This window comes from Colletotrichum abscissum (genome assembly GCF_030869225.1).
Source record: "Colletotrichum abscissum strain IMI 504890 chromosome Unknown Scaffold_34.1, whole genome shotgun sequence".
Lineage (NCBI taxonomy): Eukaryota > Fungi > Ascomycota > Sordariomycetes > Glomerellales > Glomerellaceae > Colletotrichum > Colletotrichum abscissum.
The window spans coordinates 47,530-72,611 of record NW_026850254.1 but is presented as its reverse complement, the minus strand read 5'-3'; the positions used below and the strand labels follow the sequence as shown (position 1 = coordinate 72,611).

General features: G+C 49.7%; 7 protein-coding genes across 7 annotated transcripts; 2 read left to right on the top strand and 5 right to left on the bottom strand.

Annotated features, from left to right (window-relative positions):
* Nucleotides 1-356: 356 nt before the first annotated feature.
* Nucleotides 357-1,610, bottom strand: CABS01_11827 (uncharacterized protein; the record flags this gene model as incomplete). Its single annotated transcript, XM_060545181.1, has 1 exon — nucleotides 357-1,610. The coding sequence occupies one exon, from the start codon at nucleotides 1,608-1,610 to the stop codon at nucleotides 357-359; it is 1,254 nt and encodes a 417-aa protein (XP_060397046.1).
* A 2,030-nt stretch (nucleotides 1,611-3,640) lies between these two features.
* CABS01_11826 (uncharacterized protein) lies at nucleotides 3,641-5,746 on the top strand (the record flags this gene model as incomplete). Its single annotated transcript, XM_060545180.1, has 2 exons — nucleotides 3,641-3,823; nucleotides 4,280-5,746. The coding sequence occupies 2 exons, from the start codon at nucleotides 3,641-3,643 to the stop codon at nucleotides 5,744-5,746; spliced, it is 1,650 nt and encodes a 549-aa protein (XP_060397045.1).
* Nucleotides 5,747-7,334: 1,588 nt separating this feature from the next.
* Nucleotides 7,335-7,847, bottom strand: CABS01_11825 (uncharacterized protein; the record flags this gene model as incomplete). Its single annotated transcript, XM_060545179.1, has 3 exons — nucleotides 7,335-7,495; nucleotides 7,569-7,614; nucleotides 7,680-7,847. 3 exons carry the CDS (start codon nucleotides 7,845-7,847, stop codon nucleotides 7,335-7,337), a joined length of 375 nt encoding a protein of 124 aa, XP_060397044.1.
* A 1,109-nt stretch (nucleotides 7,848-8,956) lies between these two features.
* CABS01_11824 (uncharacterized protein) lies at nucleotides 8,957-10,568 on the bottom strand (the record flags this gene model as incomplete). Its single annotated transcript, XM_060545178.1, has 4 exons — nucleotides 8,957-9,417; nucleotides 9,478-9,877; nucleotides 9,936-10,370; nucleotides 10,428-10,568. The coding sequence occupies 4 exons, from the start codon at nucleotides 10,566-10,568 to the stop codon at nucleotides 8,957-8,959; spliced, it is 1,437 nt and encodes a 478-aa protein (XP_060397043.1).
* Nucleotides 10,569-12,622: 2,054 nt separating this feature from the next.
* CABS01_11823 (uncharacterized protein) lies at nucleotides 12,623-14,270 on the bottom strand (the record flags this gene model as incomplete). Its single annotated transcript, XM_060545177.1, has 5 exons — nucleotides 12,623-13,235; nucleotides 13,292-13,767; nucleotides 13,833-13,937; nucleotides 13,988-14,007; nucleotides 14,075-14,270. The coding sequence occupies 5 exons, from the start codon at nucleotides 14,268-14,270 to the stop codon at nucleotides 12,623-12,625; spliced, it is 1,410 nt and encodes a 469-aa protein (XP_060397042.1).
* Nucleotides 14,271-17,087: 2,817 nt separating this feature from the next.
* On the bottom strand, nucleotides 17,088-21,742 carry CABS01_11822 (multidrug resistance protein CDR1; the record flags this gene model as incomplete). Its single annotated transcript, XM_060545176.1, has 10 exons — nucleotides 17,088-17,180; nucleotides 17,246-17,685; nucleotides 17,746-18,720; nucleotides 18,797-19,690; nucleotides 19,745-20,250; nucleotides 20,304-20,860; nucleotides 20,917-21,164; nucleotides 21,222-21,384; nucleotides 21,437-21,481; nucleotides 21,536-21,742. The coding sequence occupies 10 exons, from the start codon at nucleotides 21,740-21,742 to the stop codon at nucleotides 17,088-17,090; spliced, it is 4,128 nt and encodes a 1,375-aa protein (XP_060397041.1).
* A 498-nt stretch (nucleotides 21,743-22,240) lies between these two features.
* On the top strand, nucleotides 22,241-24,460 carry CABS01_11821 (C6 zinc finger domain-containing protein; the record flags this gene model as incomplete). The annotated part of the gene is made up of 4 exons (XM_060545175.1): nucleotides 22,241-23,262; nucleotides 23,332-23,630; nucleotides 23,692-23,879; nucleotides 23,936-24,460. The coding sequence occupies 4 exons, from the start codon at nucleotides 22,241-22,243 to the stop codon at nucleotides 24,458-24,460; spliced, it is 2,034 nt and encodes a 677-aa protein (XP_060397040.1).
* Nucleotides 24,461-25,082: the final 622 nt, after the last annotated feature.

Genomic DNA, 25,082 nt, shown 5'->3' with positions numbered 1-25,082 from the left:
AGCGATAGTGTGGCGGCTGCGAGTCGGAATCTTGCGGCGCATTTTCATTCGTCCTTGAGATCGACCATTTTCAGTGTTTCGTTGATGTTTGTGGACTTTTGCCTCAGAATGCGAGCCTTGGTGCAGTTTAGATATTGCAAGAGTAATCTTGTGCATTTAATAAATCACGGCTTTGTACGCAGCTGAAAAAGTCCCTTTCTTTGATTGCCCCTTTGCTAGTTCTAAGCCCTGTAAGGTACTCTGAGAAGTCACATTCGCATTTCACGGTTGAGAGGAAGCGAGTCTGCAAAACAACTTCTAGCAAGAGAAAATATTAACGAACATTGTGAAATATTGCAAATCATTCCTTCCTTCCTTCATTTCCGAATCTTGCTCTTCAAAACTTTCTTTCCGTCTGCATAGCTATCCGCCACTGTCAATAATAAACTGGCTTTTACAACAGCAGGTCCGTTTCTCCTCTGCCCAAACAGGATATCGCTTGCGAAAACTCTGTCAGAGTCACCAGTTTGGAAACTCTTGAATAACTTCGCTGCGATAGCGGCATCTGTAGTCGTGCGGCTGGTCCCTCTTTGGGTATATCGATCGAAATGCATGACCAAGACTTGCCAGACTTGCCAAACTGTCCAGATGTACTGTACAAAAACGGGCATCCAGGTGACTTGACAAAGGAGCCCCACTGGGAAATAAGTCCCAAAGGCAATGACGACAGCTAGCTGGATAACCTCGCGGAATCGATTTCTCACAGGATGTCCGTAATGGCGAAAGAATTGGTTGACGATAGAGGGCGGGCCGGTGATTAACATGAATTTTCCTTCGATTGCCGGGCAATTGATCTCCCAGTCCCGTGTCTGTTCATCGTCGATTGCGTCCGGGAAGGGCGTTAGACCCTCACGTTCAAGAGCGAATAAGGTGCCGATAATTCGAAGGATGAGCGGCATAATGAAGATGATGCTCCACAGCGAGCGAGTGATTGTGGCTACGCAAATCATGATGCCGATGCCAACACACTCGGTTATAATAATCTCCACCAAGCAGAGCAAGTCAACACGCTTGATCTCTTCCGAAATGAAAGGGACCTTGGAGTTACCAAGGTCTTCATCTGTAGCTTTTGAGAGCACTAAGTGGCTAACGGCAACTCTTGCGCGCACTGGTTTCGCTTTTTCTTCAGTGACTTTGCCGCTCTCGGTGTCATTTGGTTGTCGGATTGAGGGCTCTTTGATGGCTGGGAGAGGCATGTTGAGTAGGGCCTGGACCCAAAGGCAGTTTCGGATTTGCGATTCCCTCTCAGATTCTCCTCCGCGGGCGTGCAAAGTATAGGTCCATTCAAGGTCGCGGTAAAAGTGTGTTCCAAGCATATGACCCTGTACAGCACCGCTAAAGAGTCCATTCTTATATGCAGTGTCGATGACCTCGAGAGCAATTGACCCAATAGGGCCTGCCATAGAGTACAAACATGCTAGTCGCGGCATGTCGTAAATGGAAAACGATGAGAAATTCCGCTGAGGCCAAAGAAACCTCTCGAAGATCGCGCTGGTGGCAGCTTGTCCCCCAACGTAACCTAGCAGCGAACTGAAAGCGCCAAAGACTGGAGCATCGGCTTGGTTCGACATCGTCAACGAGTTTGTTGGTGTGGCAGTAAGTGCGTAAGAGCTGATGCCAGGATGAAAGAGCCGCTCAATTGATTATTACTTCAAATGTGCGGGTGATTGACAATCAGTTATATTGTAGGGAGGCCCACATCTAACGAACTCTTGACCGTTGCTCCCACATGAATGCTGACTGCAGATGAGAAGGATTTTCTTCCCTGGATCGTGAAAACAGCAGGCAGCAACTTAAGGCTACATGGGTTCTTCATGCCAGGGCATGCTGGTACCCTACCAGAAACCTGCATGAATGCGTTGAGGGCTGGTTGTACGCTCTGGGAGGCTCGGCAGCTGATGGGCTCACACTGCATGACCAGGAGGAGGCGCTCTTATTCGGGACCAACGAGCAGCGAGGAAAGGTTCAGCTTGCCCTGGGTCCCTTCCACGCTATCGACGCATACCAAGTTGCTGCGTGGGCCCGATAACTGGGCGTAAGCTCACAGTTTGACCCCGGATGCGACAAATTTGTACTAGCGAGATGGCACGAAAGACAGGGGTGGGAACAAGAAAGATCCAACAGTCCGAGGCGAACTCAACAATGCACGAGATGAACATGCCTCGAGTCTATTTCTTAAATCCGCCCAGACTGAACTTTGTAGATTTGAGAATCTATATTCTGGCGTTTGGGAATATACATACGACTTTGTACCTAGATCTATTTGGCGTAGGTATCCAATAACAAGGTAATTAGCTCCACTTTCTCAATATCCAGCCCGACTATCACTGACTGTGAGCCTGCGGACATGATCCAGTAATAGTCAGACACTTTCTAGCCTGAGAAGAGACGATTAAATTATGAAGATTTGTCTGGAACGAATCTATCTTAGGACTTTACGGCTTGAACCAAGATTCTATGCCTACCCAGGGTGTTGGAGCATAAAGAAATGGACCATGGGCAAGGGAGCAACCGCCAAAGCCGAGTCGTCATACAAGCCGCTGCCTTCAGGTCGTGTGATTCGCAAGGTCGCCGAAAAAGGAATTCATTAATAGTATTGTCAACATCCGTCTGTGTGCTTCCGATCTTAAAGTACAACGAGCAATACCATCTCTCCAAAACCCCAAAGTAATGTCAACTCAGTGTCCTTGACCTTGCGGTCCTTGTCAGAGGATACCTGGGCCCTTTTCAACAATCTGACGTAGATACCGGGGTTTGTGGTTGAAACTTCCGTCTGTGAAGCTGACAGTAGGTGTAAGCTCCAGGTGTTACCGAGTGCTGAATTCACAACGGGAGAGATCCACCAAAATCCTGGGGCCAAACGAAAGGTCCGTCGAGTGACGATTTCCCCTTTCGGAAAGGTGAAGTCTAAGATGAGTCCTCTTTGGGTAATTTAGATGGCCAGGTGAAGCTTCGTAGTGGGTCCTCGGGACTGGTCCAGTGACTGATGCCTCGAGATACCTCGCCGCATCAACATGGGACGACCTACCGCCCTTCGGACGGCCCTTCGACTACCTAAACTTCCTTTCACTCCTCGCCGTATTGACCTCCCTTTTTCTTCCTCATCACCGCAAGACTTTCCGCGAATTTCTGCGACTTTGCGCAACATTCCGCAGATCCTTTGCCCTTCACAGAACTTTTCCCGCCGTGGCAAGGAAATCAACCTGGCTTGACCACATTCGTGACTAAACAACTCTTCTTTCATTCTGGATTGATGGCTCTTGCATTCACTTGGCTACCCTACCCACTTGCCGCATCCCATTCTATTGCGCCGGTCTCTTTTCTCTCCAGAGTCGAGCGGGAAGATATCATCAACTCATCAATGATCGTGAAGCCCATACTGGTCAGATATAGTCAGGTAAGCATCTTCTCACAACTTGGCATCTTCCACCAGCTTTATTGGCTGCGTATTCGTCAGATCCTAAGCAAATGAGAATCACTATTTCTTCTCCTGGCTGACCTTGATGGCTTTCAGTGATACAAGTCATTGAAGATGCCACTTAGTGATGTTGTTCAGCAAGTCCTTGCGTTGTTGTTCAGGAACCCTCACCCCACGCCAAAAATGTGCGAAGACTCAAGCTCCTATCAATGGGACTACGGCCAGCTTTTGGTCAACAGCAGTCATCTCTTCTCCAACGCGTCTCGATCCATTACTTCTACGCGTCAAGTAATTACAATAGGGCCTTTGCGTCGGCCTTCGATCTATGCCAGCTTCACGGTGGCAAATTTCTCGCAAATGGCAAAGGTCAGTGATGTCAACAGCGCCGTAGACACTCGCTTTGTTGCAGAGTGCAACGAAAACGTGCCCAGAACTCGGCATCTCGCGAATGCTAGCAATGTGTTCCCGGAATACACCTCTTTCAATCAGTTCCTAGACGCTGAAGGCAATTAGAGATTGTCTGAGCTCTCTGAGACTGGTCTCTCGGATACCTCAAGCGTTGAGGAATCGCGAGGGAGATCCCCAAGCCCAGGTTTGCTTTCCTTTTCTTCTACTGCGACAAGGCTTGATACTTATGGACTTCAAGCAGAATGGGCCTCTAAAAGTCCCTTGTGTCCTCTTGAAAAACTTCCCTCTCGACCCTCTCGTCCCCTTTTCGGCCATAGAAGCCGCAACAGGACCGCAGATGCCTTGCTCAAGCCTACAAGACTCTTCCAACTTTCTATTGGTTCTCAACCAGAATACAAGCTTGACGTCCCACAGCAGACCTCGGGAATTTCCTACGGAGATTACGACAACACCTCGGTCATCACAGTTGTCAGGAATGTCGATAACATCCACCACCCAATTCCATCTCATGTTCCCGGAGAGCTCTTTTGCAGCCATTCCGGGTCCTTCAGCGTCTCATCGGTCTGTGCTGAAGCGCGGGAAGAGCATCAGAGGCCTGAGCTCATCACGGAAGTAATTGGAGATATTGACGAGTTACTGTCTAGCCTTAAGCTTGGACACTTTCGGGAGGGACTTGCTTGGGACTACCGTGAAAGGGACTTTTTCATTGCATCTCAAGAGCCTCTGCCACTGCAAATCCCGGCGAAGAGCAAGCCAATCATTCACGGAAGCCAACCTATACACCCCAACGCTGAGGCAAAGCCATTGTTCACCATAAATGAGGAAGTCAACAACCGCGGAAATGGACCTTCCAATCAACCGACTTTGCCTATGGCCCTTCCTTTAACAAAGCACAACGGCTTTGTTGACCCATCTATGGTCCCCGCGCCTCTGAGCATCATCAAGCGATCCAAGGCTGATGCTAGCCGCAAATTCAAGCGTCCATCTCCACTGCGTGCTCGAGGTAACAAAAAGCCGACTGAGCCCAGAGACATCGAGTATACCAGAAGACAACAAACCAGATTGCGACCGGACTCGCCTCCATCTCTCGGTCCTCTCCTCGACGAGAGCGCATTTGGCACTCCTGTGGTTCCCTTCCTACCCATTGTCGAGCCTCGTCAGCTCTTCTTTCCTTCGCCAAATTCGATCGCTTACCTCGAGCACGAGCTTTCTGACGTGATCGATCTCGACACTGATGATGACGCTACGGTCATTGAGGCTCCCACTAGCGCTGCTGGCGTTTCTCAGTGGGACGAAGAAGATTCCATTGACTTCTTGCTCGGCCCCATCGCAAATGCGCCGCCTCCCGTACCACCACACAGAGTGCTTGCCCAGCCGCAAGACCCCTTGTTAAACCGAGGCGTTGTGCTTGGCTGGCTGGAAGATTCGGAGACTGTCAGCGGTGGCCAGGATGCTACCAGCCATAACGAGTTTGGTGCTCCTCGTCCCTGTCGTGTTCGAGACGTTAATGCCAGTAGCAATGACGAAGCCGATACCCCTTGTCCGCTTCGTGCTCAAGACGTCAACGCTCGCGTCAATGCCGGCATCGATGCTCTGATCTACCCGATTGTGCAGGCCGAGAACGACTTCGCGTATTATGAGGATGACTTCCTTCACGAAGTCATGACTGCTGTGAGTGAGACCCAAGCAACTGACCTAGATGAGCAGCTTCGGCTCCTAGGTCCAGTCTATCCAAGCAGAATCCTCCTGTGGCCTTTGCACCATCCCGCCACGGACACTGAACCCGAGAATGCCTCTCAAGAGAGCGTCGAGCGTAGTCAATCAACTCCCGTATCGACCGTCACTGAAGAGCTTCCCGAGAGCCCCAAGTGTTTTTTGTGAAATTCAGCTGGCTACCCATAGCTGTCCAAGCTTGCGAATGCGGTATCGAGAGGCTGACCAAGATGAGGAAGAGCATTATAAAGTGAACAACAACCATGTCAGTATTGTAAGATTCGAGTCTCTGAATTTCTGGACGCTTTCTTGACGTTACGAAACCTGAGAATGACTGAAAGCCAAGTATACTGGCCAGACTGACTGAGTAAATGTCCCGAGAAAAGCGATAATGAATATTGTGGACGGCCCGGAGAATCGATAATGGAGCTAAGACAGGGAGACAGAGAGTAAGATGTTTGCTGCAGTAAATGGGCAAGTGAGACTCGGATGGACTCGAGTAATTGGCTGGTCGGGTTTCCCTGACCGCATTCTGCAAAATTGCTGTGAGCTTGTGCTAGGTTGAGGGCCTGAAGTTTGGTTTTGCAAGGCGGCGTTTCGGCTTCCTGTTCTCCTTTCTGACTTTGTTGAGCTCTGGTGGATTTGGCATGAACCCGAATGACCTTAGTTACACAAGTGCAAGCCACCAACTCTATTGTGCTACTACACCGCTGGGTATTCTTTTAAGACTTGCTTTTCATTAACACCAAATAAATCCTGAATGTGCTGCTTTCCTCTTCAAGTGATCGTCTTGAGTCGAAGCCGATGTGTTCGTGTAAACTCAATCATCTCTCGCTGTCTCGTCATTGGCGGGGATATGGGAACTCCGGCTCTCATCATCCTCACCCTTGTCAAGAGGCTCCAACTCCTGTTCACTGGCCGCATCCCCTAATTCCACGTCCCCTGCGTTCCCATGATCTCGAGTCCCTCCCACAATGGTTCCTATTCTTGAGGTAGTAGAATTCACCCACCCAAGAAGTGAGTCTTCTTTAATGACTCTCCGTCTGTGGCCGCCAACTGTTGTTCGGCTCCTTCTTGCACTTTCCATAGGATTTGACGGGCGAGCCGGCGGTCGGTAATGCCACTGCCAAAACCTCCGGGAGAATAAAGGACGTAGAATGGGTGCGTTGACAGCAATCAGACCAACTTCGCATTCTCGGACTCCCCATCGGTTTACCGTAATTGTTGAAGGTTCTGATCCCAAAGTTACCGCAACTCGCATGATCGCGGCCGCGATGACGAATAAACCGGAGCATATCAGTACTGCTATGAATATCTTCTTGTAGAAAGGTACCCTGATTTCCTTCAGAACCGGCAGCGGCAGACAAAGAATGGCTGCATCGGTCACAACATCTTGTCTCTGGTCAGTTTGGAACACTGAGTTATTCAACTAGACTCTCTATTAGACTTACTGAGAAATGTCGAGACCAGTAGATTTTGGGCTTTGAAAACACACTTCTCACTAGGTAGGGGCCTCACTCCCCAATTATCTGAAAACCTGTACGATGCCATTAGCCCAAATTTCCAGTGGAACTTGAGAGTCCATCACTCACGGCATACAGCTAAAGCTTATCGTTCCAACCACAACCAGGTATGATAAAATCGTAAACCAGGCCAGGTGTTTCAGAACTCTCGCACTCTGCCACAAATCAAACGTCATTCGCTTACTTCAGAACTGTCAGTCTCTGTCTTTCGGAAGGACCAGGAGTGCGAAATACTAGAAGAATAACAGGGTCGCTTTCATAGACCACAAGTATGCGGTGTATGAATACCAAGCTACTTGTTGGAACTTGGAACCTTGTACAAGTCGTGCCACTTCTTCATCGGAAAGAGTGCTGATTTGGGGAGCGGTGAGATCCACGTTCGTGCCATATCGGTCTAGGTTTACACATATCAGTACCGCCAAATCCTCTTCATCTCTTGAATGCTCATTATCAGAAGTGATACTCACACACTAAGTCGACCATCACAAAACAGACCGTGTATAAGAACAAAGTCTATCCAGATGAAATATTAGCGCAACGTCACGTCATTGACTAATGCATGCTCATTTCCGGCTTACAACAAGCATTGTGTAGTCGTCTCCCTTGAGACCTCTGGGGCCAACCATGCGAATTCTCACGAAAAACCGCAACAATATGACGAGAGCTCCAACACCGAACCAAGTCCACATCTCCTTCAGGAATTTGTCATCGCGTCTCAGGATACTGTCCAGTTGACCGATCGCCATGCTTAAGGGCGCGCGTCCGTCCGCCGACGCATACGTCGAACAGTGATCATCTATCGAGGCGAGGCTTTTGTTGGGCGGTCGCCCATGGGAGATGCGTGAATGTCGTCGGCAGGCTTTGGGTACATGAAGTTGGCGGGTTTTTCAAGCTGTCGTCTCATTTAGCCACATGCAGGCGCGTTTTCCTACAGTAGGTTTGGGGGAGACATGAAGTTTAGGATTCTTAGATGAGACTTCGAAATGCCGAAATTGAAGTGTCGAGCGCGTCGGGGTCGAGAAAACGCTTGTCCGTAATGTCAACTAGACCCAAAGAGGTGCTGTTGGGGAACGCTCTGGTCGCGCAGACGTTGATCTGGCGCTGACTGATGACTCGTGGCGTTTCGTAGTCGCAACTCTAAAAGGCAGTGTTGCTACGGTCACATCAGACTAAGACAGAATAGCGGCTCTCGGACCTTTTGGCCAGCCGAAGAGAGACTGAAGTTAGTGATTCCCAATTATGAGCCCCTCTTGACAATAATCCATTTCGTATGGTAGTGGATTGAGTATACCGGTGTGGGCAATAGAGTCATAATAAGAATGAGAGTGTCCTTCTTGTTGAGACCTTCAAGCATCACAAGGTCAGGTGACCTTGATTAAAGATAAGGTTTCGGGGAGAATATAGGCGTTATTGCGCCAAATGCTTAATGATACAACATGTTCTATAATGTAGATCTTATTTCAAAACATGGCGTCATGGACAATTCATGAATATAGAATGTGGTTTCAAACGCGCAGGTATCGGTTGTGGTGAAGAATAAAATTTCTTTACTTCAAAGTACAATGTCTCCAGTTCAGGTCCCTTAGCGAGGTAATGCTGCTCAGTGTCCACAATTAGTGACTGGATACTTCACTGTAATAACTCGGATATGAGTTAAGAACCTGAGAGACGCTGGTATTGCAGTTTCACTTGCTCGAATTCAGAGATGTATGTCATTGCCTCGAGGTTATTCCATCATTATCATTAAAGCTGAGTTATCCTACTCATACATCTTCAATCAGCGGACTGCTATAGAGATGACCTTCTGACAAACATGGAAACACGCAGGTATATTCCAACCTCAGACTTGAATCCTTCAAGCAGAGCGCTTCACAACGAAAGCGCCACGCTCGATCGTGTTGATCAGAATGTGGCCACTCTTAAAGTAAGGGTAGTGAGACCAGGTGCCGACAAAGTCAATGGATCCGCCAAGGGGTTCGTTGTCGTTCTCGGGGTAGATGTCGAAGAATCCAACCTCTGAAACGCCGCCTCCGGTGGGGTCATCAGGGAGAGAGGAGACGTCGAGAATGCGGAGACCGGCACCGTAGTGGCTCTGGAAGGCAAGGCCGTCGATGACGAACTGGTTGTGGTCAATGCCGTAAGCCTCGCTGCGGTAGTAGCCAGTCTGCTTAGGAGCCTCAAGAGATCTAATATCCCAGAAGTAGGTGATGGGGTAACCGCTAGCAGCAGGACCGGTAGCATCAACCTCATCGTACTCGTCGTCGAGGACGAGGTACTCCTGCCACTCGGTGTTGGTGACCCAACCCTGGTGGGTGTCTATATGTACAATCAGTCTTAGTTCATGATTTCAATGAGGGACAAAGCAAGTCGACGTACAGCTGGCACCCTCGTAAGAGGTGCGAGAAATGATGTTGGTCTCATTCTTGTTGGTGACATCGTAGATGGTCAAAGTGTCCTCGTTGTAACCATAGCAGATATCACGGCCAAAGTACTTCTCGTCAGGGCCACGGTAGACGAGGCACTGAGCATCGTGGACGTAACCGTCACCAGCGGCACAACCCGGGGAGGTAGGATTGGCGGGGTCGCTGAGGTCAATGAAGATCAGACCGGAGCGGCAGGCGCTGGAACGAGGCTGGGCGCCGACAGCAACGGCGTACTGCTTCTCCTCGTTGATGACGATGTTGTGGGTGGAACCGGCGGGAAGGCCGTTCCAGTAACCGGTAAGGTCACGGGAGTTGCTGAAGGTGACCGGGCTGGCGGGGTCAATGTCCAACAGCTATCCCCAACGGTTAGTATTTTAGAGACTTGAGGCACGATGATGTTGATGAGCTTACCTTGGTCAGATCGAAGATCTGGACACCATGGCGGGAGGCCTCACTGCCGATGACGACGTAGTTCTTGTATCCGCGGAGCTCACGCCAGATAGACTGGGTAGAGTACTGCGGGAGGCGACCGAGGTAAACGAGCTTGCCCGCAGATGTGATCTCAGCAAAGGCGGCACCATCAGCCTGAGCAATAATGGCAAACTCGCGACCGTCGGGGCTGGTCCAACCCCAAGAAGAGGATCCCTCGCCGGCGGTAGAGCCAAGGTCGGAGTGGCTCTTGAAGTCGTAGAAGTCGACCTTGTTGCACCTGAAAGTGTTGTTGGCATCGCCAGGGATGACCTCGGCAACACCATTTACGCAAGAAACGGGGCCCTCCTCCGCGAGGCGGCTCGTGTACTTGGTCGACTCCATCTCTCCGGCCTCTCTTTGGCGATCCCATGACGCCTATGAGTTGCGAAGGTTAGATCAAGTGCTGTAAGCAAAGCCACCGGTGTCAAATACCTTCTTACGGGCCATGAGGTCCTTGTGAATGACACCGCTGTCGTAAATCTCAGAGACGAGTTCACTGGGTGCGATCTCCTTGGCCGAAGCTCCAGAGAGGAGCGCCGACACGGCCAAGGTTGCCAAGGTAATTGCCTTCATCTTGAGTGGTTCAGGAGGGGTCCTGGGAGTTGTCTTAGGCAGGGGTGATTGACGGTTGAACCACGATGATCACTTCACAACCTAAAGAGCGGAGAGGTGCAGAGCAAGATCTTCTGCTGATCGAACGGGCGACGACGCGATTCTTTTATCTTCCTCCCATCACAACTTGGCGTTCTCCTTCCCCTCAATTCTTTTGTCGGGCTTCGCGGTATCTCTCCACCGCTTTACGAGTCAAAAACATGATTATTGTTCTTTGTCCTGCTAGAAACAGAAGGTCAAGAAACAGCGGTTGGAAGGTGGGAGCAACGAGCTTCAATGTCGCGATGCGGAGCACTACTGCCCAAAGAAGCAGGTGTCTACCGGACCAGGCCCGCACGGTACTTGGACGCACGAATCAGCGGCTCCGAGGCCCCGGCCCGGCAGTCCACCATCCTTCGCCGCAAATTTACTTACATACCCGCCCGGACTTGGCAACAGGCACTGCCATACGGGCAAACATCCTTAAAGGAGGCGTTGTAAGCTTCTTGGCGCATCGTATCTGGCGCCTTCCGCAGTCTTGCCAAGCGCACCGTTGTAACACTCCCGCAGATTGTAGCGGCATCACCACCATGCAGCGCCAAGTCACGGCGTCATTCTGGTCTTTTTGTGTCTCTTCACCTTCTCGAAAAGATTAATTATGTACCATTTGATAGATGGCGTCAAGAGATTACGTTTGTGCGAGATATCGACCGTTGTCGAATCGTCTATCTAGCTCCCGCAAACGTCCCCAGATCAGCGAGCTCTTTACTATATCTGCTCATGGATCGTTTAATCCCGCACCAATCGCTTTCTAAATGATTCTACCTTGATGGCCCAAGTGTTTGTCGCCGGCTCTTTCCGAATTCAATCGCAGTGGCAGCTGCCCACGTGCAGTCAGTGCATGTAGTAACCTGGCTATGTACGGATACATCTCAACTTTCAATACTCAATTGGGAAACGTGAAGGAGCCTCGGTTATCATCATTTGCCCCTATGGGGAGTTTCGACCAATATTCTATCTGACATAAACTCATGTCATTACCTCACTGATAATTTTGCTCATCAGAACATGTCTTCACTTGAAAATTTCTAACTTGCGCTGAACATCTGTGAAAGGAATCAGATGGCTTCCAAATGGCTAGAAGTCTTTCATTCATCGGGAATTGAGTATTAGAACTGCAATCATTAGATTTCTTAGGCCGACTCCTTTTCTTTCCTATTCGAGCACTTGGTAATACGATCTGAGTCTTTACTCTCATAGCAACTCACTTGGCTTAGGTATTATACCATCGGCCCAAGGATTAGCCCCACTTCAGTAAAGTCCCCGCTAGATAAGGTGCAGCCATCCGGAGCTTATAGGGATGATCGAGTTCCAAAACAGAAAACTTGCTCAACTTTAAGACGACTTCAAATTGAATTTGCAACGACACATAGAAGCCAAGTCTTTATCGATTTCCGGGAGAGGAATGTTGTTTTCATGAAAGTCGATGCTTGTTCGCATTGAAAGCAAGTGTTCCCAGGGCTCTCCCTCTTCAGAAGTCAGAACATGAAGCTGCATCAGCGTTTGAGAAAGTTTATATTGCCTCATCAACTCAATTATGTCTACAACAGATAACAAGACTTGTATTTTTGATCGGGAAGTTTCATCAAGCTTGGATTTCTGGCGTTTGTTGCAGTGTCATGGACTCAGGAATAGTATTTTGTTTGCCGCGTCGCAAACATAGAGTAAGGTAGTCGATCGAGACCGTCTCTCACGAGCTTCATCTGAATGTCCCTGCATATTTTTCTCTCGACTCGTTGCTTGTCTGCATCATGTGTGTAGTAATTATTATCTCTTCAGTATTCATCGTGTGAAATGGCCACTGCCTCTAGGCTTTATACACTCTACTCATTACACAACCGCCCTCCGGAGTCCGAATTTCGTTACACACCTGTGGCTTTCCTATGCACCTCATCAAGTCGACAATGATGCGCTATGTCCTTCCTTGTTAAGGATGGGTATCTTTCGCAGTAATCCATGGAATCCCTTCTGCGCGTCTACTTTGTTAGGTGCTCCCAGTCTGGTGGTGGATGTTTTGCTAGCTGCAATCGGGGAGGACCGTCATCTTCAGGTATCGAGGATAGCCCCTCCGGAGGTATGGCCTTTTCCCACACAGCCTCCCAAGACTTTCTGGCCTCCATATCGTGATTTTGCCAGTTGGGTACCCTGTCCCCTGAACACCCTGGTGCTGAGCTCTCGCCACCCTGCGCCAGCCATCCTTCTCTCCTTCCGTCCATTGAATTTGCTCTTGGGTTGTAGGTCCAGTCTTCGGCCGTCTGCTCCGACTTCCTGACTGTCTCTTCCGTCAATGGCCTCATTCCCATCGGCTGACCAGTGAGGACCGCGAGTTCGGTATCGAAGTTGGCGGGGCCCGTTTGACTTATTGCAGTACGTTCTCCTACGGTAACGGCTGTGCGCGTAGTCCTCAGTTGCTTATTCGGCAATATACTGCGCCAGTAAGATGAGCTTGAACTGCTCCCTTTCTTGAGATCACCCACAGTCCGTGGCAGATGGCCCATCGGCTTTCCTTCTCCCTTTCGTACCCGTTCGTAGAGGAGGTTGGTGGAGGGTAAACAAGCACAAACGACGCCGATGACAAGTTCCAGTGCTCTGATACACACTGTTGAGCTCTCAATCGGGTAACGGGGAAAAGGGATATATCTTACGTGATAAGGTCCAAAACAACAAAGTCCGCAGTGACATCTGTCGAAGCGAGAAATTGAACGACGAGATACATGCGATAGACAGTCACAGCTGTCGCAATACCTCCAGCTCCAAGTAGCGCGGCAACTTTCAGCTTCTTCCGCAAAGGCATGCGCAACCCCCATAACAATGGTACCGGGAGCACGAGGATGAAGAAGTCTGTGATGATCGCCAGGCTCAGATCCGCAATGAAAATTTTGCGTTGATTCAAGCATCTCGGATTTGGTGTCTTGGGGTTCCAAAAGGCTGACACCGGCAAGCAGATGACAGTCTTGAGTATCTGAATTGGGATATAGCAGATAAGTAGGGTGACGATGAAGACTTTGATCCCGCGTGAAACTCGCTCGTGCACGGCAAAGACTCGTGCTTCGAGTAAGAGTAAAGTAACCTTCGTAAAGTATGCTGCCGGGCAGTAGACAATGGAGCTGGCGTACAGCCACTGAAGATCATTGCATTAGTTTATGTCCACGTCGCTTGAAGATGTGATAGGCTTATCAAACTTACTCTCATCACTTCTTGATACGATTCTTTCGTGAGCTCCCATGCATGATAGCCCTCACCATAATGCGCCATCACGAACACGGTGGAAACGTATATCATTATCAAAACCTGAGGGTTTTAGTATAGCCAATTCGCAGTCCTATGCCATTGAGTCTCACATATGATATAGCGCAAGTCCCTGGGTTGGCAGTCAGTTAAGCGTTTATTTTCCCACCTCGTCCGAACAAGATTGAAGTACAACATACAATCATCTGGAAGAAACGGTCTCGCCATGGTGAAGTTCAGATATGTCCTGATCCCAAAGAACAGCGTCGCAATCGCTGCCAGGACACTCATTCCCACGACATTCCACATCCATCCGGCGTCCCTTGGGTTCTCGAAATTCGGTGTGACGCCAGGCGGGGGCGGAAACGCCCCTGTCAGAACCGTTGCGTTACTCATCGTATCTTCAATTGCTCGACGTGAGCTGTGAACCACATGGCGAGGCTCATCGCTTCACAAATGTAAATGCAAGCTTTCCGTGGCCGATCGTATGTTCGCAGCTGCAGAAATCTTTCCTCTTTGCCGCCCGCTTGAAGGTGAAAGGGCTCTAAGCTGCTGATAAACGACATCAACGACAATTGGTGACCTGCGACAAGGGGCGTCCCGCACCGGCCCTGACTCGCCCGGCCGCTCTAGTTCCGTTTAGAGTTCGTTGAGTGGTCGGACGTTGCCAGGGTCGGGGCGCAACACCATTGTTAGCGCCATGGAGTGATCAACAGAAGGCGAAACTTTAACAAACATCATGCTGCACGGTGTCCCCTGTGGCCGGGTATGAGACGTCGAAAGGGACCAGATTTAAGGGACCTGTGGAGGACGTTCGTTACCTCGCTCTCCCCGGAAAACGAGAAAGGATCATTTAGTTCCATGTTTTGGGAGCTATGGGCACAGCGCGATATGAAGAGGGGCTGCTGCCTTTTTCCGAATCCGAACGGAGTCTCTCATGTCTGAGCGCTTTACATCGTCCAAGGTTTGCTGCTAAATCGCGACGAACCTCTTCTAAAACCTGAATTCAGGGAACAGACGGGCTCGGGTGTGCAAATCAAAATCTGGCCTTTGTTATGTACAGGCCAAGCTTATTAGACACCGCCATGACGCAAGAGGCTGCGATGAGAGCGCCCGTTAATCGCACAAAGCTTTCTTAATTCAGATCCGAAAGCGTTCTAGAAGGCTTTCGGATCGTCTGCTCCGGCGCCTCTCGGAAACGACTCCGCGGGTTCTAAACAATGCAAATGTGAGGAGTCATTCCAGAAAATAGATAGATTCTTCGGATACTGAGTGTCGATGATGTAGGTCTTTTGAGACACTCCACTCCTTCAACCCCGCGTACTCCGAATCTCTAACGCCGAGCGACGCTGGAGCTGTTTCTGACTTATCACCAACTTGGTACTCTGAAAATCAGGAAAAATATCTTTCCATGGCAGCTTTTTCTCTGCATCAAGATGGAGAATCATTCCAGAATTCCGCGGCATACCGAAGCAGCCCATAGTATCTCGCCCCACTGCATGACGATCACAAAAGCGAAGCGACAACATGACTTTGTCATTACATGTGCGACAAATTCAGGGTACGACTCTTCAGACAAGGAGTTATTGTCTCCGGATGAATCGAATGGTACTCTCTCGGTTTAAGGTAATCTTGTCAGTACTAAGTAAGGCTTTCTGGAGCAACCGAATCATACGCTGGCGTTGCGATTCAGTCCATCAAATACCTAGAGGCGATGACCCGTCACAATTAGCTAAACCTGAGCCTGGATGGCGAGCAGCTTTCCTACCTGATTTCTATAGTCATATCATGAGGTTGGCGTGGTAGCAGAGTAGTCATCGCATAATTTTGACAGGGTCGATTGGGCCAAGCCGAGTTGCTTAATTGTCAGCATTCCACCACAAGTTTGTTGCTGGGGAACTGCCTTCAAGATCGATTACTAATAGCATATGCCACTGCAGTCGCCTGCCACTTCTAAGTCCCTTTCTAATCGACCGAAACTTTGGTTGGCAAACTATCGTGGCCATGAACTGAAAGCGATGTAACTTCTGTAAACGATATCACTAGGTAGTCATTATTGTGGCCGAAGCACCCTATCGAGGGTCTTGGCGGTCGTGGCCAAACTTGAAGCCATGGCCATCCCGGCAGCTACCGGACGTTTCGACCGGCTCAACCCCGCGTGGTGCTTCCGGTCTAGGGTCATCCCACGCTTCACATGCAAGTCATGAGTATCGCAATGGCCAATCTCGCTTTCGAAAAGCTCACACGTGAGGGATGAACGGTATACGGATGCCCGCGGGCTTCCGGTAGTTATTTCCTCTTATAATGAGTGAACAATTGATTTCCAGCGATATTTGAGACAACGATGAAGGTCCAAGTATGAGTTAGTAACCCACGTCGGAAAAAGTGACGTGAAAAGGGTAGCTTGTATCATCGAGCTAAGACAGAAAATTGATATCTTGTAATTATTTTGGTCCACAGGAGTCCTTGCAGGTGGAGAGAAAACATTTAGATGAACGAAGCCTGCTAAACAACCTGTGTATCACTGATCGACATTGTTGCTAAAGAAATGGGACTCATCGTAAGACGCGTATTTCTGGTGCACTGACACTGACCGCTGCATGTGATTCTCAAAGCAGAGTCGTCGTAAAATCTCGGTTTCAGCTGTCAACTATGCTCAGCAAACATTCGGCTCAATGGTGAAAAACATGGTTATGTAGGAAAAGGTATAACCCTGTTTGCAGATCCAGCCACGCTGAAGTACTCCCAGTCATCACCGCCTCTTTGGACAATTCAAGGTAATTTACAATGAGTTGAACTTGCTGAAGAACGTTTCAACGTAATCTTACCAATCTGGGCTTGAGCCTGGTGGTCAAGGTGATCATTACCAAGAAGATGCAAGTTTAGAATAGCCGGTGTATCCGGTGAGATCGACTCCGGCACCTAAGCCTATTCCATGAAGTACTGACCATGGAATTGGCAACCACGTAGCAACTAAATAGATCGATGGTCAGGAGTGTGGAGTTTGCAAAAGACAGCATAATATAGAATGCTATGACGCTAGTATTCCCATTATCTCAGCTTTCATTGTATCTCGATTCGTTCAAGACGTGGCTTCTATCTGGGTTGCAAGGCGGCTGGGAGAAGCCGGAAGCTAAAATGGGTCTGATCATGGCTGTTGCCTCTCCTTAGTATGTCTAGCTTCCAACTTGCAGTGTGTTGAACAGTTCCCCCTCAGCTCGCGGTTTTCGTGGTCTTGGTCCGCAATTTCATCATCAGAAAGACGAGGGCGTACGACGAAACGCAAAAGAGCGCTGTGATACCGACCTATAGCAATCAACAGTCAGAATTCGGGAGTCCCTTGGTATGTCTAGATGCAATAGTTTACTTACTCCTCTCCACCCGTAGCTGGAATCATTGATGTTTATGGTTCTCATGTAGTCCGCTCCAGTGCTGTAGGGACAGTACGCACACATGGTGCTATTTCCCGGATCGGCAACGTAGCCCGGCTCAGAAGAGAGAAAATCGGCGAGGTACTCCCCACAGGTGCTATTACCTGGAAGTGGAATATGCGTCAACTCGTTTGGCTCGCAGTGAACCTTGACATCCCAGACCACAGGCTCCAGCATTCCTTGGATGAGGTAGGTGAATGGATCGAGCCAGTAGAGCCAGTATCTCCAAAAAGCCGTGATCTGCGAGTACGGAACAACCACACCACAGAAGTTGATGAGACCCGCGCCGATGATGATGGGGTTGGCCAGCGCGGCGAAGTAGGCGTTGGGGCTGTAAGCGGCAATGGCTTGTCCCAGTGAAGTGTACAAGAACTCATAGACTGGATGAGCACAGGTTAGCACGATATTTTCGCACACAATTGAGGTTTAGTAAGACTTACGGATCATTTGGAGGTAGACCTGTCCGGAAATCCTTGCTTCTGTGGGGAAGCCAACCGTGAAATACCAGGTGACAAACGCCAGTGTTCCGCAAACAATCAGCACAGGTGTCTCTGACAGCAATTGAGCCGCCACAAAGGCAAACCAATGGTAAGTCTTAGACTTCTTCTCGCGAGTCTCGAAGACGTCGCGGTTCCGAATGAAGAGCGGCTGCAGCTGGTTGATGCATCCAGGGGCAACAAATACGAAGTTGAAGACAGCCATGAGCCTGAGTTGAAGGTCAAAGGTACCGTCACCCAGCATCCAATAAGTGAAACCTCCGAAGAGTCCGTTGGTGATGTGCAGTCCAATCTTGTTCCAGACGTAATCAGGGTTGCGCCACAGCGCGACCAGTTGTCGGCTTGTGACGAGATAGACCTGGTACGCGACTGGGGTAGCGAATCCAGCAAGCTGATCCTCATCGACGGCCTCGGCCGTTGTTGATGGCTCAGAGTCCTTCTTCTCCTCAACATTGAGGTTGAGAGCATCAAGTTCCGTGATAGCCGCTTGTCTCTCTGGAGAATCAAGCCATGTCTGCGGCCAATCGATCTCAGTACCAAAACGGCCTTGCACGACATCGACTATGTGCTCAGCGGGATTCGCATGCGGTGGGCAAGCGGCACCATTGCGTGCGAAGTAATCGATTACTGTAGCTGACTTTCTGCCGGTGGGTCCGAAGTAAGTCGTACGTCCTCCGCGGGCCAAGAGGAGAAGCACATCGAATGCATCGAAGAGAGTTGCAGATGGCTGGTGAATGGTGCAAATAATGGTCTGTCCAGATGCTGCGAGCCTGCGCATGAAGCGACAGATCTCGTAAGCAGACTGGCCATCCAAGCCGGAAGTCGGTTCGTCGAGGAAAAGGAGAGAAGGCTTGGCCACGAGTTCCGTTGCGAGTGTGAGACGCTTCCGCTGCTCGATAGAGAGGCCCCCGCCAGGCGCTGTGCAAAAGTAATTGATTAGCGCGTGGTTTCGAAAGAGATGCCAGGGACTCAAGTTCAATGGTGTAAAACTCACTTCCAACAATGGCGTGCTGAAGAGGTGTCAGCTCGAGTAATTCCATGATGCCTCGAACATAGTCCTGCTTCTCTTCATCTGGAATCTTGTGGCTCTGTCGCAGCCGTGCCGAGAACAAAAGACTCTCCCAGACTGTAGCAGTGGGCTCGTGAACGTCATTCTGCTCGCAGTAGCCCGTTGTCCGCTGGAAGCTGATACCTTGCGGCTTGCCATTGACCATGATGCTGCCTTCGATCGTGCCGCTGTCTTTCCTCTGTGCCAAAACGTCCATCAAAGTCGTCTTGCCAGCACCGGAGCTACCCATTAGCGCGACCAGCTGACCGGGCTTGACGTAGCCCGAGACTCCGCGAAGGAGCTGAAGGTCTTTCCCTTCGTGTCGAACAAAGTAGCTGATGTCCTTGAAAGTGAATACCGTCTTGCTAAGAGACATGTAAGACACATCATGGGAAGCAGCCGATTCATCGGCCTTTTCTGTGTCTACCTTTGTGGCTGCCTCCTTCTTTTTGCTTCGTCGGTCGAACAACACTTTCGAGCCAGAATCGGAATGCAGATTGATCTCGAAGCCGACTGCGGTCATCAGTGCCAGGAAAATCCAGAATCCGATGAGAATCCCTGCGTTACGCCAGATGTGTGCCTTGTAGACTGAATATTGAGCATTCATGTAGGTTTCGCCGTTGATGATTGTCGATCCCGATGTTGATCCCCTGACTGTGCAACTGCGATACTGGCTATTATCATAGGCAGATCCGAAGGGGATAAGCTGAGGTTGAATGCAATCCTGAGTGAGATCCCCCATCTCCTTAGCCATGATTGCTTCGAAGGTATATGTTGCGGGGTTCAGCCATGAAATCCAACGGAACCAGACAGGCATACTCGGTACGGGAATGAGATATCCTGTGAGTGCTTAGAAGTCTTCTATCAGCCGTGATTGGATCATTGCGAACTTACCTGCATAGACCATGAAAACCATTGTCATCCACCCAGTGATTTGTGAAGCCAGACCAAAATGCCTGCACCAAGCTCCAATCATGCGAAACAGAGAAGCGAAGCATAGTGTGCATAGAATGAGCATGAACCAGTTGGCGAAGAAGTGACCCGCCTCACGTTGGAAACCCACGATGAAGTAGTAGATCAACTGAAACAAGGAGTATGCCAAAATGACAAGCGGGACATCGGTTGCCGCATTAGCGAGGGCGTACGCCGCGGGCCGATGGAAAGCAAGTCGCTTATGCCTCGAGATGATTCGACGTCCCATGAAGGAGGCCGTGGTCTCGGACATCTTGTTCATGGCGAAGAGTTGAATTGGGAAGAACAGAGCGCCTGGTCGGGTGAAGATGGAGGTGCTGTCAGATGGGAGGTTGTAAAAAAGACTCCCTGTGACCAGCGCCATGATGAGGGCAGAAGCAATCTGCAATGCGTTCGACCAACGGTCTCCCCAGATGATTTGAAACTGTCTTCAATTTCAGTTAGACCTTGCGATCGAAGTGTGGAGAGAGACTGACGATACCTTCTAATGCAGTTTGCAATCTGGCTCGCGAATGACACCTGATAGGGGCTACCTTGACGAGATAGAGACGGCAATGAGCGGTTCTTTTCTGCATCTCGAAGTCTCAGGATACTCTCCACTTCATCCGACAGAGACTTTTCTGACGCCACGTTCATCTGCTGTACCATCCTGTCGAAAAGAGGGCTCGTCTTATACGCATCTTCAAAATCTGCCGGACTTGTTGGGATCTTATCTTCGTATCCAGGGCGTATTTGTCGCTCCGTAGGAACCGAAACTGACGTGAGGAAATCAGAGATATTTGCTCCCGGCGTGCACTCAAAGCCCATGTCCTCGAAGTATTGCTTAGCCTCGGTTGTGGGGCCGTAGTAGATCTCTCTTCCTTCAGCAAGCACAATTACTTTGTCGAAGAGATCGTAGATGCCGTTTCCAGCTTGATAGAGAGTTGCAACAATGGATTTGTGCTCCTCGTCGGCCATCGTGCGTAAGACACGTGCAAAGTCCAACGCATTGCTGGCGTCTAGGCCTCGAGTTGAGTTGTCCCAGCATTGAACAGGAGCCTGTGTATGGGGTCAACGAGCGTACATCGGGGATACCCATGTTCATACGTTCATACCTGAGTAGCCATGACCTCAGCGATTGACACTCGCTTTCTTTCTCCGCCGGACACCCCACGAATGACTTCATCCCCGACCATTGTGCTCTTCGTATGACTGATTGACAAGGATTCCAGAATGGCGTCGGTCTTCTGTGACAGATAATCCTTGGAACTAGTGGATGACTCTGGCAATGAGCCAGGTATCTTGTTTGACGTCGCAAAGTCGATGGTCTTTTTCACCTCCAAGGTCGGGAAGTGTAAGTCATCTGGCGGATTTCCAAGTTAGACTTTGACAACTCAGCCCGCGGATACAATTTCCATACCTTCGGTATTCATTACCACATGGTTGCGAAACTGCTGTGCTCCCCTATGGCCGAGATTGCCGTATCTTATGTCACCGCTGACATGATGGAACTCGTTTCGTTGATTAGATATTACTTTGAGTAGAGAAGTGCAGCCTGATCCCGGTCGCCCGAGAACTAATAGCTGAGTGAGGTGTTAGAGGAAAGCAGCATTGCAGTTGCACTCGTTTACTTACCAGTTCCCCCGGCTGTACCTGACCCGTCACATTGTGAAGTATATGCTGCGTGTGTTAGCATAAAATCCCCAACGGAGGTCAACAGCCGAGCTCTCTTACCCTTCGAGATGTTTGACTTTTGGCGAATGGAAATAAGTCGGCCAGAACGGACAAACACGTTGAACCATAGTCTTCTCCAAGTCCATGGACCTCGACGCTCAAATCCTTGAAAGTGACAGTCAACGCTTTTTGAGGCCGATCAAAGTCTTGAAGACTGTCGTCGGCCTGGACAGTCCGATCACTGTCGTAGATTGTTGTTGAAGTCATCGCTGGTAGAACAAAGTTCGGGTTGTAACTCGAATCGCAATACGAACCAAACAGTCAAACGGTTGAACAAGGTTGCAAACCACATTTTGAATTGAATTATAGTCTAATCTGATTTTTTAAATCTCCCAGTTTGAATATCAATTCCTAATCAGCCTCCACACTTACTTAGGAAACATCAGTATATTGGTTCCGGATGTTGTAGTCACTGAATCTCATTCTGTCAAGATCAGTGGACCCCTTTTTAGCGTTGTCGGTGGCGGGTTTACGGTGTTTCGGATTTACGGAATTACGTCAGGACATCATCTCATCCGCTTTTACCAAACTCATCCTCTCTGACCCATTCAACTTCCACTAAACGGCAACATAGATAATTATTCGAGGCTTTTCGGACTTGAGGAATTAAGACCACTTCCGTGTCTGACTCTTCATATCTTTCTGTTTCATTGAGCTTGTTATTCCGATTGGGGGCCAAGGGTCGCGTATCTCGGAGTTAGCGGGATGCAGTCTAACAGCAAATTCGGAGGGAAGATTCCCAAGGCGTGCGAACCATGCCGCAGGCGCAAGATCAAGTGTTCCGGTCACAAACCCTGTCGGCAATGTGAGAACAAGCCATCCGATTGCGTGTATCGTCTCAAACCGCGCGTGAGATTGTCATCGAAGCGGGCAGCGGTGACGGTAGCGAATGCCGAGACTGGCCACGGCGTATCCACCCCGGGCTCTGATCGGGTTCGCCGGGACGAAGCTGCTTCTCAACGTTCAGCAGAAGAACTCCAGCAACATGTAGCACAAACTGAAGTCTATCACAGCGTTGCCGCAGCTCACCATGCACCAAAGTCTACCGACAGTTCACAACTCTTCTACGGACCTTCTTCGAATTCTGCTTTCCTGCAACAGATTCATCGAGGTCTGCTTTCTGGTCAGTATGGCCAGAGCCATGCCAGAGATGTCCAAGAGGGAGGACCGGGGCTGGACATGTTCATGCAGAGAAACATCTTCTTTGGCATGCCACTGAAGATCAACGTCGAGCCTGCTCAACCTGCGAGCTGCCCGGTGTCCCTGTTACAGGCAGAAGAGTTCGTTTTGCACTTCAAGACAACTCACTTGTCATCTTTACCTTTCTTCACCCCGTCCGAGCTTGACAATATGGTTCCGACTTTATTCAACTATACCCCAGAAACAACTTTTCAGCCACAAAGAAAGACGGTGTTTCTTGCAGCTCTGGCGTTAGGGGCATTGGGCACTTCACAGACCGACGCTGCAGAATCATTGTTTATCCACGCCAAAAAGGAAGCAGCGATTTACGAGGACTCTGTCACATTACCAATGATACAGTTTTCTATTCTTATGGCTCATTATCAGCTGAACATGGGTCGTCCTAATTCCGCTTACTTACATAGCGGCATCGCAACGCGAAAAGCCCTGTCCATGGGTCTGCACGCAGGGACCACAAGTGCAATTTCGAGAAAGGAAGAAGTTCAGGGGAGACTGGTGACGCTATGGTCTCTTTACTTCTTGGAAATGTGAGTAGTTTCCTGATTGGCTGTAGACCGACTTCTTGATGCACATCATTCTGATATCGTTACCTACAGTTGGCTCAGCTTGGTGGTCGGACGGCGCAGTTCGATGCAGAAGTCCGACTTCGAATCTTGCCCCTATCCGGACGGACAACCAACGTTGATGGCACTCTGCCAATTCGCCAACATTCTTGAAGAAGCGATTGAGTCGATATACAACAAACGCACCGACTCCCTGCGTCAATTGTACGGAAAAGCCGAGAAGCTGTATGGTCACGTCAGGCAATACGGTGAGAAGTGGGGTTTGGGTACAGCAGCTTCCGTACAACGGGTAGACGCATGGAATCCTGAAACTAGTCTTCTTCTTCACAACGGTGCGAATAACCTTTGGCCCAAAGTCTTGTCCAATTCGCCTGCTAACTTCTAGTGACTTAGTGTACTTCCATGTTGTTCTTCTCATCTTCCGCCCTTTTCTTATTGCCGAAGCTGCCCTGCAATCTGGAGAAGGATCCGGCGGGATAGGCGATATCTGGCTTCGGCAAGCTTGCCGACACGCCACAGATGCTGCACAGGATGCACTCGCTTTCACCTGGAACATGCTTCGGGGCCCCGAGGAATGCAACGTAAGTCGCCGACGGGTAATTGCCGCCGGAAACCGAGCTAACCTGTCCCTTCTCAGACACGGCGATATCATGCATTCTTCATCGAGTCCTCCTGCGCTGTTCTGTTATACGACAGCTTACGCCATCCGGCAAAGCACCCTCACAACTTGGAGTTCATTCAGATGGCAATATCTTGTTTGCGCTCATTAGTGGGAGACGATCCAGTGACGAACGCCATACATTCCATCAAGCGCATCGTGTGGGCTGTGGAACAATCCATCAACGCGGCCAAGTCCACAGGCGCGTTCTTGGACGTCGCTTCTGCCGACTCGTCACCCTCATGGACCGATGATCGCCTACCGACCAACATACAGTTTCCATCCTTAGAGGAGAATAGGGCTACAACGTCGGATGATTTGATCTTCTTCAGCAACAGAGCTTACCGGCCGCAACCTGAACCCATCACAGAGTACAGCATGCCGATGTCAGGCTCGGTGGGGAACCCATTCCCTGACTTGAACTTTGATGTGCTCACGACGGATCTGTTTAACTTCTTCCCAGTCGAGATGAACTCGGGGCCTACTGGACACGGAGGAGCATAGCTAGATTTAATCAAATACAAGATTGGATAAGTCACAGGCAATTGTTTCTAAAGCAGAGAGTGCTTTGTTGACTCAACAATTCTTCACTTCGCTTATACTCGTATGTCAGTTGGCTATGTCTCATGCATCTTACTTGCAGTTCTAGCCTCAATGTCACTTGGCATCGTGATTCATGGAATCCTCTGAACACACACACGACAGGGTACTATACTGACGCACAATGGCGTTTCTCTAATCATAGAGGCCAATCAGATTTTATATGTCGTAAAGCTGTCTCCGAGACATATCTTGAGGCTTCTGCAGCTAGACTCAGCCGCACCCAATGAGGCTAAGAATGACTGTGATTGTGGCTAGCTGGTTTCACGTTAGCAACCTCTCCCAGTGTGCGAGATGGCCGCCTTGAATATTACATTTGTCAATGGTCTTGCGAGCTCAACTAATCGTATGCTAGTGCCACTCAGCTTTTACACTCTGGATGATTCACAGGTCAGCCTGGTTTGCTAAGCTGAACTCGAAGGATCGTATTGTTTGAGAAGGATGCGCATCTTGCCTTGCCAAGGTCGACTTTCTCCAAGATGGAAGACCAAGATGCTCAAAGATTTGTGCTAATAGTCGATAACTC